At 41.4% G+C, this 16,203-nt stretch overlaps 1 protein-coding gene across 2 annotated transcripts in view; it reads left to right on the forward strand.

The window, feature by feature from the left end:
- The first annotated feature begins 4,216 nt into the window (after nt 1-4,216).
- LOC120058953 (voltage-gated potassium channel subunit beta-2) overlaps nt 4,217-16,203 on the forward strand; it is a 96,791-nt gene continuing 84,804 nt past the window's right edge. The window contains exons 1-2 of one of the 2 annotated variants that reach the window (XM_039007706.1): nt 4,217-4,293; nt 5,569-5,622. In XM_039007706.1, coding sequence (XP_038863634.1) covers nt 4,217-4,293; nt 5,569-5,622 — 131 coding nt within the window. The remainder of the gene's footprint in view (nt 4,294-5,568; nt 5,623-16,203) is intronic. The other variant, XM_039007708.1, reaches the window with a different exon arrangement.

Genomic DNA, 16,203 nt, shown 5'->3' on the forward strand with positions numbered 1-16,203 from the left:
TATATTATGTTCAACAATATATTGAAAAATAATCCAAATCCACAGTTGAGTTCTTTCAATATTCTTGTTTATATTTGTCAATATTCATATATATTGAAATAAAAAATAAAAAAATATATTGTGGTATTTTTTTCTCCTGGTTTCATATGGAATCACTCAGTAGGCAATTTATTTTCATCACACTAGTATTATTAAAATGTTTTACATTTGAGTAATTTAGCAGACGCTCTCATCCAGAGCGACTTACAGCAGTGAGTACATACATTTTCGTACTGGTCTCTCGTGGGAATTAAACCCACAACCCTGGGATTGCAAATGCCATGCTTTTTTAACTGAGCCACACAGGACCTGATTATGATTTGGTTGTAGATTGTCTGCTGATTGGGATTGTATCAACTATACACTCTATGTCCTCTCTATACTGTAGCTGCATCCCTGTGTGATCCAGGCTCTAGTCTTTCCCATCAGTGTCACCTCAGGCATAGCTGCAAAGTGAGCACTCTGTCTCTCCGACACCTCTCCTCCCTCCCTCCCTCCCTGCTGCTGAAAGCCGATGATGATGGCATGAGACAGCAGAAATGTGAGCTGAGGGTGATACATCAAACGTCCTCTCCCGTCGGAAGCCAGCTGCGGACGCCCCACCATCCACTTGGTTGGAGTTTGTCCTAGATGAGTTGTCATTGGCTGAGAGTAAGCTGCAGAGTCCCCATGTGTTGCTCCACGATACACTGTTAGTCAATGTATTCCTCCTCCCTTTGCCATCTCTCCCTTCTACCTCTTTCTATTCCCTTTTTTGTTTGAAAAACTGGAGTCTACCTGTTGGAGATTCATTTAGAGGTTTGGTTTACGGTTTCTATATGTCATGTCACCTCATGCAGCACTGACTTCAGAGAGCAAGAACGCATTTTGTTGACTATGGATACGTTGGACACCTTCCCGTCTCACCTCTTGGTCACTAGCTCTTGGGAGTTGTTGATCCACTATCATGGCTTGTGTTTGGTTCAAAAGCAGCTGCAGCCGGAGGAATGTGGTGGGTTGTTTCAGTTGCTATTTAGGCTCAAAAGTTACAGGAACGGTGGAACTCAGACTCTTCACTTGTTTTATGGCACCATTTCTGTCGTGTTTCATTTGGTGCCAGGAAAATTATTCTTGGCTGGCTCTCTGCTTCCTTGGCCGGAACAAGGACGGGGTGCAAGAGGCAGGAGCAGGTTGGCCTCCCCGGGCTCCTCGTCAGCACAAACACACGCTCTCACATACACACATAAAGACACACGCACACACACACGGGAGGCAGGAAAAAAATGGAGAGGGCATCTGGGATCGATGTATTTTTAAAGTAGAAACCAGGTTACTGCTTAGTGTAATGCCTACAGCTATGCACTACATTTTCAACACCAAATTCCATGTGTATGTTGGCAGTCAATTTCTATTCATCTGAAAGGATTGTATAGGTATTAGCAATTTGGAGAAAATTTCACCGAGCCTATCAGAGGGAAAGGTGGAGCAACCCCCATATTGCTTATCCTTTAAAATTATTTCACATTCTATTCAAGTGCCTAGGGTGCATGGGGTTCTTTTTGGACTGGGCCATAGTCTGAATTGGTCCATGTCCCTCTTGGTTGCCATTCTCCCTGCTCAGCCTCCTATTGTAATCTGTTATTCTTGTATTCAGTCAGACCTTTCCACTTTTTAATGAACTTCTATTCTTAGATCGAGGGAGTATGCATTTCCAATTACACCAGCGGTTTTAGGCTGATTTATCAGACCAAGGGCAAGGGACGGATTTAACAGTGAAACTCTATGACAGTGGGAAAACTATGGTTGCATTCATTAGTGCACAGCGTAGCAAAAAGTTTTGCTACGGAAAAGGAAAACAAGTTCAGGTAGTCCCTCCCTGTTTCGGTCTGTTTTCCTCCGTTTTATGACTTATATAATAAAAAAAGTGGTCCATCTACTGTTTGTACAGTGACATCAACTAATAGGCCTATTGTATGTTATATTCAATGGACGATGATGCCTTTGTGTGACTAAATGCAGAGTTGGCCAAAAGTACTGTATTACACGGGCACCATAGTTCACATATCTATATTAAATGTAGATTATTTTTGCCAACTGATTCTTCATGACGATTTAGAAAGGAACATTGTCAAAGATGACTAATGCTGAATCTGGAAATAAAAATGTTTGATGTGTCTGAAATGGCACCCTTTTCCATACTGTATATAGTGCACTACTTCTGACCAGGGCTCTGGTCAGGGCTCTAGCCAGGGCTCTGGTAATGCACCATTTAGGGAAAAGGGTGCCATTTCAGATGGCCATTTCACTATGGTGCCTGAGGTCGTTTGTTAATGCAATATTCGCTCAGAAATTGAGCGGACGCATTGATTGGATCTCTCATAATGTTTTTTTTTCCCTGGGGGGGTTGAGACCTCTCGTTGTTTTTGGATTTGAAAATCCAACAGTTGTGATGGAAGGGGGCCGTGTGTGGCTGTGCTTGTGGGTGTTTGAGTGCGAAAGACATGGAGGAGAATCAACCAGTAAAAGCACAGCCCCCTTCATTATCAAGGCATAACATCAAAACAGACTTTCCAGACTGAAGTCAGAAGGATTTTGAATTTGGTATCAGCCAGACTACAGAATATCTTCCAGAAACTGCTCAATGGCTAGTAGGCAGCCATTATTGCTGTGGCCAGCCCTGCTCTGTATCTCAATGAGTTGGAGGAGGGAGTTTGGAGTCACCTTCACATGATTTGCCCCTGATTTATCACGACTGCTCCCTCAGAATGCTGAGGGTAATGAGTCGTAACATTGATGCACTTCAGCCACAGAGACCACACCAGAGCATGCAACAGCCCTCCTTTAACAGTGGCATGAGGCCTATATATTTTTACCTTTATTTAACTAGGCAAGTCATTTAAGAACTAATTCTTATTTACAATGACGGGCTACCCCAACCAAAACTGGACGAAGCTGGGCCAATTGTGCACCACCCAATGAGACTCCCAATCACTGCCGAATGTGGTGCAGCCTGGACTCAAACCAGGGACTGTAGTGATGCCTCTTGCAATGAGATGCAGTCCCTTAGACCACTGTGCCACTCAGGAGCCCAAAAGACTCACCATACATTCTCTATCTATGACCTGGAAGGTGAACAACTCTCTTGGTTTTACAGTGGATTTTATTTAAACTGTGGGTTTCAGTGTGCATTTTTATTTTTTTATCATACTCAGTGTATGATACTGTAGGACATGACCTTCACTAATACAGTGAAAATAACCTTTCGAGTTGGCCATTTTATTCAACAGCCATGCATTTGGATAGGCATTTTTAGATTTGAACCAAATCTCTAACAGTGACACCACATCATCTGCTACATCCAATTGTGTTTATATCAATGATCCTACATTTGTTAGAATTTTTTAAATATTGCCTTTCCGTTTCTTTTCAAACAGAGTTAGGGGAAATAGAATCCAACAGGGGGACAGAATCAGAGAGAACACTGGCCTTTAAGTAGATTGGTTCAGAAAATGAATCCACAGTGTCTTAATCCAGGGGTGGGGGATGATTGTCACATTTTTGCTGATAGAAATGTGTAAAAAGCAATAATTAAATGGGACTTTTATTAAAGTGATTTGCTTGCTTTGTTCTGATTGAGAATGGTCAGGTATTGTTAGAGAACAGCAACAACTATTGGAGGGTTTGTCCGTAGAACATTATAAGCCTTATGACACTTCTGATGCTTCTAGAAACACCATCAGATAGGCAAACATCTTACCAATACTTGTTTCCCTTTGGCTATGTGCAGAAACCCTTAAAATAACCCAGCCTGACTTCAGAAATTAATTTCATGAAGGGTTTAGGCTAATGCTTCTCCCCCTCTGAAATGGTGATGCACACCCCACATAAACACTATGTGACAGCTACAACCCTTCAAAATACCCTACATTGTCATGAAAATCCCTTAGCAGACTCTAGGAGGCACAATAGAACAATATAAAATTGAGAGCGCTGAAGCCTCTGGAAACACTATCTCGTTTCAGATATTGTATTTATTTAAAGACTTTATGGAAGACTCACCATACATTCTCTAAACCCAGCAAGTTCAGTCTTACCCTGTCGTTTCTTGTCTGTCCACAGAGGTAAGAGGTCATAGGTGAGAGCGTGACCCCACAGCAGGCGTTCCATCCCGCCACGCTCCCCTCCTCGTGACCTCCTCATGTATCCTGAATCCAACCAGGACTCGCCGGCGCGCCTCTCCCATAAACAACATGCATCCCCTGGCATGATCTACAGGTACAACACACACACACACACACACACACACACACACACACACACACACACACACACACACACACACACACACACACACACACACACACACACACACACACACACACACACACACACACACACACACACACAGCTATGACTTATCATACTTGTGAGGACTTTGTATAGGTACCGGACTGACGTGCAATATGCAAACAGAGCAGGAAGTTTCAATAGGCCTGTGCAACCCAGGGTTTAATACCAGCACAAACAGAAACCCTCTTAATCATAATCATAAACCTAACCACTAACCCTAATCCTAAACCAAACCCCTAAACCTAAAATAGCGTTTTTACAAGTGAGGACCGGCAAAATGTCCTCACCACCCTGCATTTTTGTTGGTTTACTATTCTTGTGAGGACTTTTGGTAGGGTTAGGAGTTGGGGTTAGTTTTAGGTTTAGGAGTTACGGTTAGTGTTACGCACACACACACACACACATGCACACACACACACACACATAACTGCTACCCCTAACCCCAATTCTAACCCTAAACCTAACCTAAACCCTAAGCCTAAAATAGTATTTCTCCAAGTGAGGACTGGCAAAATGTCCTCACTTCACAGAATTGTTGTTGGTTTGCTATTCTTGTAAGGATTTTGGGTACTCACAAGTATAGTAAAAAGTACACACGCACACACACATGCACATACAAACACACAGACACACACACACATTTGTTTTACTGTCCTGGTGGGGACCAAACTTGATTCCCATTCAAAATCCAATTTTCCCTAACCCCTAACCCTAACCCTAAACCTAACCCCTAATCTTAATTCCAACTATAACCCTAATTCTAACCCTAACCCTAAACCTAACCCAAGCCTAAAATAGCCTTTTTATAAGTGAGGACAGGCAAAATGTCCTCACTTCCCTGAATTACTATTCTTGTGAGGACTCTTGGTCCTCACAAGTTTAGTAAAACGTGTACACACACACACACACACACACACACACACACACACACACACACACACACACACACACACACACACACACACACACACACACACACACACACACACACACACACACAGAATCAACACTAGGTGGAGCCATACATGTATGGCTGAAAGATTACAGCCTCACAGCAGCAGGGAAAATTGGCTTAGTGCTGTAGTATTGTAGTTCTGTTTTATTTTACCCTTGTATTACTTGTAGGTTGCCTTGTATCTCTCTTGCTTGCTTGACAATGCTCTCCCGCTCCTGCTCGCTATTTTCTATTTTTCTCTCCAGTGCTCGGTATGGGAGCCATGGGAGTCCCAGCAAGCGACAGCTGCAGTACTACAGGTACAATTTGTCTGTCTTATATCCCTCCTCCCTGGATATACAGTCATATTCTCTGTCACTCCTCGGTCAATGAACCACAGTGGTATGCCTGTGGAACCAGCTCATAAAATATTAAAGATGCACTATGCAGAAATTGCTCTGCCATTTCCTGGTTGCTAAAATTAATTTGTGAACGACCAGCTCGATTCGGTCTTATGTAGCAAAATTTGAAATGTTTTTTTTTACATTGGATAAAAGTAGAGACTCAGAGCTAGAAAATTGTATATCATACACTACAGTTGAGGAACAATGGGAAAGTCTGCTTTGAAAGTTGATAAACTTTTAACCTCACTTTGAGAAAATGGTCCTTGTATGTTTTGGTACCTACTGGAGAGCTCTTTTTTGTCTACACCCATTCAGCATCGTTCACACCCTCTTAAGCTTTAGCCCCACCCATCTCTTTAAGGATTCACATGTGAGGCTATGTACTAAACATCTGAAGATTTCAAGACTAACGGCTGGTTTATACTACGGGTGTGTTCATAAATTTAATTTGGAGTGCCAGAGTGTGCTCTTGGTATTTGTAAACTCATAGCATTGTCAGATTGTCCATTCGTAAATTCAGAGCATTTCGCACTGGAAGCGTTCAGAGCGCACACAGGACGCTCTGGCTGAGGAGTAGGGTTGATCCGAGCTTTCTGACCTAACAACAGCAGTCAAGCACCTAAGCTAACTGGCTAACGTTGGCTAGCTTGCTAGCCACTTCCAGACACAAATGAGAGAACAGCTCACTTTGACCATTTTACTTGCCCCACCAGAGCTGTTTAGGCTGTTTTTATGTTATCCAGAGCATGGTGACTGCAACTGTGCTGCTGGAAAACATTTTGTGATGCTTTTTTGCCAACGTTTACTGACACCGGCCATATTCAACGGGTGTTGAGCGTTCGTAAACTTGTCAGTTATTCTCTGCTCTTGCACACTTAGACAAGAGTGCTCTGAAATCTGAGTAGATAGCCAGAGCGAATTTACCAGCTACGTCTATTGACAGTTGTCACAGTGACATCATAAACATTCTATTGGAATAGTTACTTGCATAGTGGAGTCTTTGTTTAGACATATAGCTAGCTAGCTCAACAATAATATTAATAATATTACTACACAGATCATACACGGAATGTTAGCTGGCTGGCTAATAGTACACTTAAACTTTTAAATGAAAACGACTTTGTGACAAAATTACAAATGTATAATATCTGAAAATGTAGCTAGCTAGACTCTCTCACTCATATACATGGATGGACGCTTCTCCCTCTCTGTCACGGATGCCATGGTTGCCCCTTAGTTTGAAGTTGTAATCCGGAGACCAGTGTTTTATACAACAGCCTTCTGTGTGTTCTCTTTTCGACTCCGTCTGCATATTTGCAATCAAACACCAGAATTTTCTCCATCTCCTTAGCTATCATACTCTAATTCCACTGATTTCAAAACTCGGTCCTCCAGAAAGTGGAGAGCAACACTTATGCAGTTCTACTACGTGATATCTTTCAAAAAAGCCGTGTTAGAAAGGATTGCCTACACATACTGACCAGCTCATATTATAGACAGAAGCGTGCTTCATGGCAGACCAATCCGAACTCATCTCAGACAATCATGGCTAGTGGGAAGGTTGCCCCCTTTTTCTGTGGCTAAACCAACTAGGCTCGTAATTTAACAATTTTATTCGTATTTACAGATGGCATACACATTTGTTATTAAGGCACATGAAAGTTCACATGTTCCAGAAGGCATTCCTGCCCAAAATTGCATTTTGATTTTTAAAAAAAGTTTACGTTCAAATGGCGCTCCTGTTTCCTGAAACGAGTCACATTTCAGTTTATTTGACAAAACAAGCAAGTATAGTGTAGAGAATCATTGTACCATCTTAACCGCTGTGAAACATGTTTCCATAACCAAAAATATTGTATTTTCAGCTGTTTGAAGCTGGTTTACAAAACCGAAAGTAAAAGATGTAAAAACAACACTTAAGAACGGGAAGCATAGAGACAACGCATATAGAAATGATCTAACTGTCACGTTCCTGACCTGTTTTCTCTTGTTTTTGTATGTGTTTAGTTGGTCAGGGCGTGAGTTGGGGTGGGCATTCTATGTTTTGTGTTTCTATGTTTAGGTCATTGGTAATTAGCCTTATATGGTTCTCAATCAGGGACAGGTGTTTGACGTTTCCTCTGATTGAGAACCATATAAAGGTAGGCTGTTCACACTGTTTGTTTGTGGGTGGTTGTCTTCCGTGTCTGTGTCTGTGCACCACACGGGACTGTTTCGTTTGTTCGTTCGTTTGTGTAGTCTGTACCTGTTCATGCGTTCTTCGTGTATATGTAAGTTCTCTAGTTCAGGTCTGTCTACATCGTTTATTTGTTTTGTAGTTTGTTGAAGTATTTTCGTGTTTCGTCTTTACTTTAATAAATATCATCATGTCGTATAACAACACTGCGCTTTGGTCCAATCCCTACTCCTCCTCTTCGGACGAAGAGGAGGAGGACAACCGTTACACTAACGCTTCTTAGACTTGCTTTCAATGAGAATGACAGATGCGAAAAACCCAGCAGTGTTGCAGTTCTTGACAAAACGGTACACAAGGCACCTACTACCATACCCCGTTCAAAGGCACTTACATTTGTTGTAATGGCACTTAATGGCACACATGCATAATCCATGTCTTAATTGTCACAACGCTTAAATATCCTTCTTTAACCTGTTTTCTCCCCTTCATCTACACTGATTGAAGTGACATCAATAAGGTATCAAAGCTTTCACCTGGATTCACCTGGTCAGTCTGTGTCATAGAAAGAGCAGAGCTGTGTTCGAATACCCACACTAACATACTGTATACTACATACTTAATGAGTATATACTACGTACTATATACTATTAGTTCATTTTAGTATACTGTAAATGAAGAGTATTGTTTCAGTTGAGCGTACTAGAGCTTTGCCTGTCTGCCGGAAATTGATGTGGTTGTTATGCAACCTCTTGCTAGCTTGTTAGCATAACAAATGACTAGCTAAACATTTTTCGATTTTGGGTGCATTCGTAAATTTAATTGCCAGAGTGCGCTCTGGGCATTCATAAATCCAGAGTGTTGTCAGATTGTCCATTCGTAAATTCAGAGCGTTTCGCTCTCGGAGCGTTCAGAGCGCACACTGGACGCTCTGGCCTAGAAGTAGGGTTGATCCGAGTGTTCAACGGCAGTCAAGCAGCCAAGCCAACTACTTCCAGACCCAAATGAGAGAACACCTCACTCTGATCATTTTACTTGCCCTAGCAGAGCTGGTTAGGCAGTTTTCATGTTATCCAGAGCGTTGGTGACTGCAACTGTGCTGCTGGCAACGATTTAATTATACTTTTTTGCCAACATTTACTGACATCGGCCATATTCAACGGGTGTTGAGCATTCATAAATTCATCAGTTATTCTGCACAAGAGTGCTCTGAAATCGGAGTAGATAGCCAGAATTAACAATGTCCATTGAAACGCACAACAACTATACCACTTAGCTAAGAATGATGTCAATAATCAAGTCAATAAACGTCAGGTACTTAGTTAGGTAGTTATTATGCATCCTATTATTGCCTGGCAAGTTGGATATATTAGTAACCAACTATAGTTAGGTAACTAGCTAACATACTGGTACATACTGCTGTAATGCTATGAGGTTCATAAGGATAGCGTAGCTAACAAATTGTCAGCCAACATAATGTGTAACTTATTTGAAAAGTCATTACTTTATTACATTGCACAACATTTTGTTAACATTTGTCATAATTGGTTAAAGCAATGAATTTGTATCCGCTGTCGTCGGACTTCGGCTGCATATTTTCTGCCATTTTCTAAAAATCTGAAAATGTTTTAAAGCCATGCCCATTTTCTGAAGAATTGCATTATGGGCCCTAAAAGCACAGAAGAAGTGTCCACTGCATAGATACTTCGTATTTTGGAGAATTTAGTACGATATCCGGGAACTTTTGGCATACTAACTATATCCATACTATGACCAATAAGCATACGATATACTCAAATCACGTTACAAATAGTACGGCTAGTGCGGTTAGTATGAGTATTCGAACACAACTCATGTGTTCTTAATGTTTTGTATACTCAGTATATATACAGTAGGTACAGTGCCTTCGGGAAAGCATTCATACCGCTTCATTACCCCCTTTATTACCCCCTTATTCCACATTATGTTGTCTTACAGACATAATTCAAAATGTATTAAATTTAAAAAAATGATCTCACCCATCTACATGCAATACTCCATAACAATCAAGCGAAAACATGTTTTTAGAAATGTTAGCAAATTTATTGAAAATAAAATACCGAAATATTAATTGACAGTATTGCTAGACAACCATTTTCAGGTCTTGCCATAGATTTTGAAGTAGATTTAAGTCACTCTGGAACATTCACTGTCGTCTTGGTAAGCAACTCCAGTGTACATTACCGTTCAAAAGTTTGAGGTCACTTAGAAATTACCTTGTTTTTGACAGAAAAGCAAACTTTTTATCCATTAAAATAACATCAAATTTATCAGAAATATAGTGTAGACATTGTTAATGTTGTAAATGACTATTGTAGCTGGAAACGGCTGAGTTTTAATGGAGTATCTACATAGGCATACAGATGCCCATTATTAGCAACCATCACTCCTGTGTTCCAATGGCATGTTGTGTTAGCTAATCCAAGTTTATAATTTTAAAAGACTAATTGATCATTAGAAAACCCTTTTGCAATTATGTTAGCACAGCTGAAAATTATTGTGCTGATTAAAGAAGCAATGAAACTGGCCTTCTTTAGATTAGGCAGAGTTCCTTTGTCCAGTGTCTGTGTTCTTTTGCCCATCTTAATCTTTTCTTTTTATTGGCCAGTCTGAGATATGGCATTTTCTTTGCAACTCTACTTAGAAGGCCAGCATCCCGGAGGCGCCTCTTCACTGAGGCTGGTGTTTTGCGGGTACTATTTAATGAAGCTGCCAGTTGAGGACTTGTGAGGCGTCTGTTTCTCAAACTAGACTCTCTAATGTATTTGTCCTCTTGCTCAGTTATGCACTGGGGCTTCCCATTCCTCTTTCTATGCTGGTTAGAGCCAGTTTGCGTTGTTCTGTGAAGGGAGAAGTACACAGCGTTGTACAAGATCTTCAGTTTCTTGGCAATTTCACACATGTAATAGCCTTCATTTCTCAGAACAGGAATAGACTGATGAGTTTCAGTAGAAAGTTATTTGTTTCTAGTCATTTTGAGCCTGTAATCGAACCCACAAATGCTGATGCTCCAGATACTCAACTAGTCTAAAGAAGGCCAGTTTTATTGCTTCTTTAATTAGAACAACAATTTTCAGCTGTGCTAACATAATTGCAAAAGGGTTTTCTAATGATCAATTAGCCTTTTAAATGCAACGTGCTATTGGAACACAGAAGTGATGGTTGCTGATAATGGGCCTCTGTACGCCTATGTAGATATTCTATAAAACATTTGCCATTTCCAGCTACAATAGTCATTTACAACATTAACAATGTCTACAATGTATTTCTGATCACTTGGACAAAACTTTTGCTTTTCATTCAAAAACAAGGACATTTCTAAGTGATCCCAAACTTTTGAACGGTAGTGTAGATTTGGCCATGTGTTTTAGGTTATTATCCTGCTGAAAGGTGAATTCATCTCCCATTGTCTGGTGGAAAGCAGCCTGAACCAGGTTTTCTTCTTAGATTTTGCCTGTGCTTCGCTCTATTCCGTTTATTTATTTTTTTATCCTGAAAAACTCCCCAGTCCTTAACGATTACAAGCATACCCATAACATGATGCAGCCATTACTATGCTTGAAAATATGGAGTGTTACTCAGTAATGTGGTGTATGGAATTTGCCCCAAACATAACACTTTATATTCAGGACAAAAAGTTAAACGCACATTTTTTTGCAGCATTTTTTGCAACATTACTTTACTGCCTTGTTGCTAAAGGGATGTATGTTCTAGAATATTTGTATTCTGTATAGGCTTCCTTCTTTTCACTGTCAATTAGGTTAGTATTGAGGAGTAACTACAATGTTGTTGATCAATCCTCCATTTTTTCTTATCACAGACATTAAAAGGACAGTTTTTTTACAGCCTGTTAAAATTTTTGAGTGACACAAATATTAATTTTCACAAATTCTGCTGCCTCAGTTTGTATGATGGCAATTTGCATATACTCCAGAATGTTATGAAGAGTGATCACATGAATTGCAATTAATTGCAAAGTCCCTCTTTGCCATGCAAATGAACTGAATCCCCAAAAAACATTTCCACTTAATTTCAGCCCTGCCACAAAAGGACCAGCTGACATCATGCCAGTGATGTTTCGCTATTGCAGGTGTAGCGAAATGCTTGTGCTTCTAGCTCCGACAGTGCAGTAATATCTAATAAGTAATATTTAACAGTTTCACAACATACAGTGGGGCAAAAAAGTATTTAGTCAGCCACCAATTGTGCAAGTTCTCCCACTTAAAAAGATGAGAGAGGCCTGTAATTTTCACCATAGGTACACTTCAACCATGACAGACAAAATGAAAAAAGAAAATCCAGAAAATCACATTGTAGGATTTTTAATGAATTTATTTGCAAATTATGGTGGAAAATATGTATTTGGTCACCTACAAACAAGCAAGATTTCTGGCTCTCACAGACCTGTAACTTCTTCTTTAAGAGGCTCCTCTGTCCTCCACTCGTTACCTGTATTAATGGCACCTGTTTGAACTTGTTATCAGTATAAAAGACACCTGTCCACAACCTCAAACAGTCACACTCCAAACTCCACTATGGCCAAGACCAAAGAGCTGTCAAAGGACACCAGAAACAAAATTGTAGACCTGCACCAGGCTGGGAAGACTGAATCTGCAATAGGTAAGCAGCTTGGTTTGAAGAAATCAACTGTGGGAGCAATTATTAGGAAATGGAAGACATACAAGACCACTGATAATCTCCCTCGATCTGGGGCTCCACGCAAGATCTCACCCCGTGGGGTCAAAATGATCACAAGAACGGTGAGCAAAAATCCCAGAACCACACGGGGGGACCTAGTGAATAACCTGCAGAGAGCTGGGACCAAAGTAACAAAGCCTACCATCAGTAACACACTACGCCGCCAGGGACTCAAATCCTGCAGTGCCAGACGTGTCCCCCTGCTTAAGCCAGTACATGTCCAGGCCCGTCTGAAGTTTGCTAGAGAGCATTTGGATGATCCAGAAGAAGATTGGGAGAATGTCATATGGTCAGATGAAACCAAAATATAACTTTTTGGTAAAAACTCAAATCGTTGTGTTTGGAGGACAAAGAATGCTGAGTTGCATCCAAAGAACACCATACCTACTGTGAAGCATGGGGGTGGAAACATCATGCTTTGGGGCTGTTTTTCTGCAAAGGGACCAGGACGACTGATCCGTGTAAAGGACAGAATGAATGGGGCCATGCATCGTGAGATTTTGAGTGAAAACCTCCTTCCATCAGCAAGGGCATTGAAGATGAAACGTGGCTGGGTCTTTCAGCATGACAATGATCCCAAACACACCGCCCGGGCAACGAAGGAGTGGCTTCGTAAGAAGCATTTCAAGGTCCTGGAGTGGCCTAGCCAGTCTCCAGATCTCAACCCCATAGAAAATCTTTGGAGGGAGTTGAAAGTCCGTGTTGCCCAGCAACAGCCCCAAAACATCATTGCTCTAGAGGAGATCTGCATGGAGGAATGGGCCAAAATACCAGCAACAGTGTGTGAAAACCTTGTGAAGACTTACAGAAAACGTTTGACCTCTGTCATTGCCAACAAAGGGTATATAACAAAGTATTGAGATAAACTTTTGTTATTGACCAAATACTTATTTTCCACCATAATTTGCAAATAAATTCATAAAAAATCCTACAATGTGATTTTCTGGATTTTTTTTTCTCATTTTGTCTGTCATAGTTGAAGTGTACCTATGATGAAAATTACAGGCCTCTCTCATATTTTTAAGTGGGAGAACTTGCACAATTGGTGGCTTACTAAATACTTTTTTGCCCCACTGTATACCCAAAATACACGTACATCTAAGTTCGGAATGGATTAAGAATATATATACATATATGTCAGAGCGGCATTGGACTAAGATACAGTGGCAAAGTGTAGAGTACAGTATATACATATGAAATGGGTGATGCAATATGTAAACACAGTTTAAAAGTGACTAAGATACCGTAGAATAGTGTGGAGTGCAGTTTATACATATGAGGTGAGTAATGCTCGATACAGAACATTATTAAAGTGGCTAGTGATTCCTAATCTATGTCTATAGGCAGCCGCCTATTATGTGCTAGTGATGGCTGTTTTGTAGTCTGATGGCCTTGAGATAGAATCTGTTTTTCAGTCTCCCGGTCCCAGCGTTGATGCTCCTGTACTGACCTCGCCTGTAATGTGTTGTGCAGACCACACCACTCTCTGGAGAGCTTTGCGGTTGTGGACGGTGCAGTTGCCGTACCGGGTGGTGATAAAGCCCGACAGTATGCTCTCAATTGTGCATTTGTAAAGGTTTGTGAGGGTTTTAGGTGTTAAGCCAAATTTCTTTAGCCTCCTGAGGTGGAAGAGGCATTGTTGCGCCTTCTTCACCACACTGTCTGTGTGGGTGGATCATTTCAGTTTGTCAGTTATGTGTACGCCAAGGAACTTTAAGCTTTCTAAGTTTTCCACTGCGGCCCCATCAATGTGGGTAGGGGGGTGCTCCCTCTGCTGTTTCCTGAAGTCCATGATCATCTCCTTAGTTTTGTTCATGTTGAGTGAAAGGTTATTTTTCTGGCACCACACTCCCAGAGCCCTCACCTCCTCCCTGTAGGCTGTCTCATCATTGTTGGTAATCAAGCCTACTACTGTTGTGTCGTCTGCAAACTTGATGATTGAGTTGGAGACGTGCTTAGCCATGCAGTCATGGGTGAACAGGGAGAACAGGAGGGGGCTGAGCACGCACGCAGTGTTGAGGATCAGCGAAGAGGAGTTGTTGTTCCTATCTTCACCACCTGGGGGCGACCCATCAGGAAGTCCAGGACCCAGTTGCACAGGGCGGGGTTCAGACCCAGGGCCTCGAGCTTGATGATGAGCTTGGAGGGTACTATGGTGTTGAATGCTGAGCTATAGTCAAGGAACTATCATAGGTATGCCTCTTGTCCAGATGGGACAGGGCAGTGTGCAATGTGGTGGCGATTGCATCGTCTGTGGATCTATTGGTGTGGTACGCAAATTGAAGTGCGTCAGGTAAGGCAGAGGTGATATGATCCTTGACTAGTCTCTCAAAACAATTCATGATGACGGAGGTGTGTGCTACGGGGCGATAGTCATTTAGTTCAACTACCTTTGCTTTCTTAGGTACAGGGACAATGGTAGTCATATTGAAGCATGTGGGGACAACAGACTGGGATAGGGAGAGATTGAATATATCTGTGAATGCACCAGCCAGCTGGTCTGCGCATGCTCTGAGGACGGGGCTGGGGATACCATCTGGGCCGGCAGCCTTGCGAGGGTTAACATGCTTAAATGTCTTACTCACATCGGCCACAGAGAAGGAGAGGCCACAGTCCTTGACAGCGGGCCGCGTCGGTGGAACACTATTATCCTTAAAGTGAGCGAAGAAGGTGTTCAGCCTTTCCGGAAGCAAAACATCAGTGTCCGCGACGTGACTGGTTTTCCTTTTATAATCCGTGATTGTCTGTAGACCCTGCCACGTATGTCTCGTGTCTGAGCCGTTGAACTGGGACTCAATTTTGTTCCTATAACGACGTTTAACAAAGTACTAAGTAACGGGTCTGAATACTTATGTAAATGTGATATTATATCTTTTTTTTTATACATTTGCAAAAGTTTCTAAACCTGTTGTTGCTTTGTCATTATGGGGTATTGTGTGTAGGTTGATGAGGGGGAAAAACTATTTAATCCATTCAAGAATAAGGCTGCAACGTAACAAAATGTGGAAAAAGTCAAGGGGTCTGAATCCTTTTCGAGTGCACTGTATATATAAAAACTCCAAATAACAAAAACGTAGCTGTAGGTTGTTGTAACATTTAAACTTAAAACATGTTTTTAGTTTTTTTGCACTGAATGGACCACCGGTGCAGTTTAATGCAGCATTGCTGTAAGAGGCACTCAAAAAGTCTTGTTGTTGAGTAGCCGGACTAGGCTGCTGCTCAAATATTGCTGCACTAGGCCTACATGTTTCTCCTCTACATGGTGTTTTGTTGCAGGTTTAGTTTTTTGCTTATTCATTGTCAAGCTTTAAAAACTGAAGCCAGACTGCAACATTTTAGTAGTCCAGCTAGGACTGTGGCATGTGTCTTTCCCTCAGCTACAAGCTGCACATTTGAAGTTGAATTCTGAACTTCTGACTAATTTATACTCGCTTGTGTGTCCTATTCACCCAGCAGGCATTGTGTTTGACACGTGCGCTAGCCTATTAGGCATGTTATGACTGTCTTGTGATCAGTGCCCTTGCTAGTTTGATTGTATTGACATTACCAGCCTTAGTTACAGTCGTCTGTTTTTGTTCGAAATATTG

Source organism: Salvelinus namaycush, chromosome 14, assembly GCF_016432855.1.
Source record: "Salvelinus namaycush isolate Seneca chromosome 14, SaNama_1.0, whole genome shotgun sequence".
Lineage (NCBI taxonomy): Eukaryota > Metazoa > Chordata > Actinopteri > Salmoniformes > Salmonidae > Salvelinus > Salvelinus namaycush.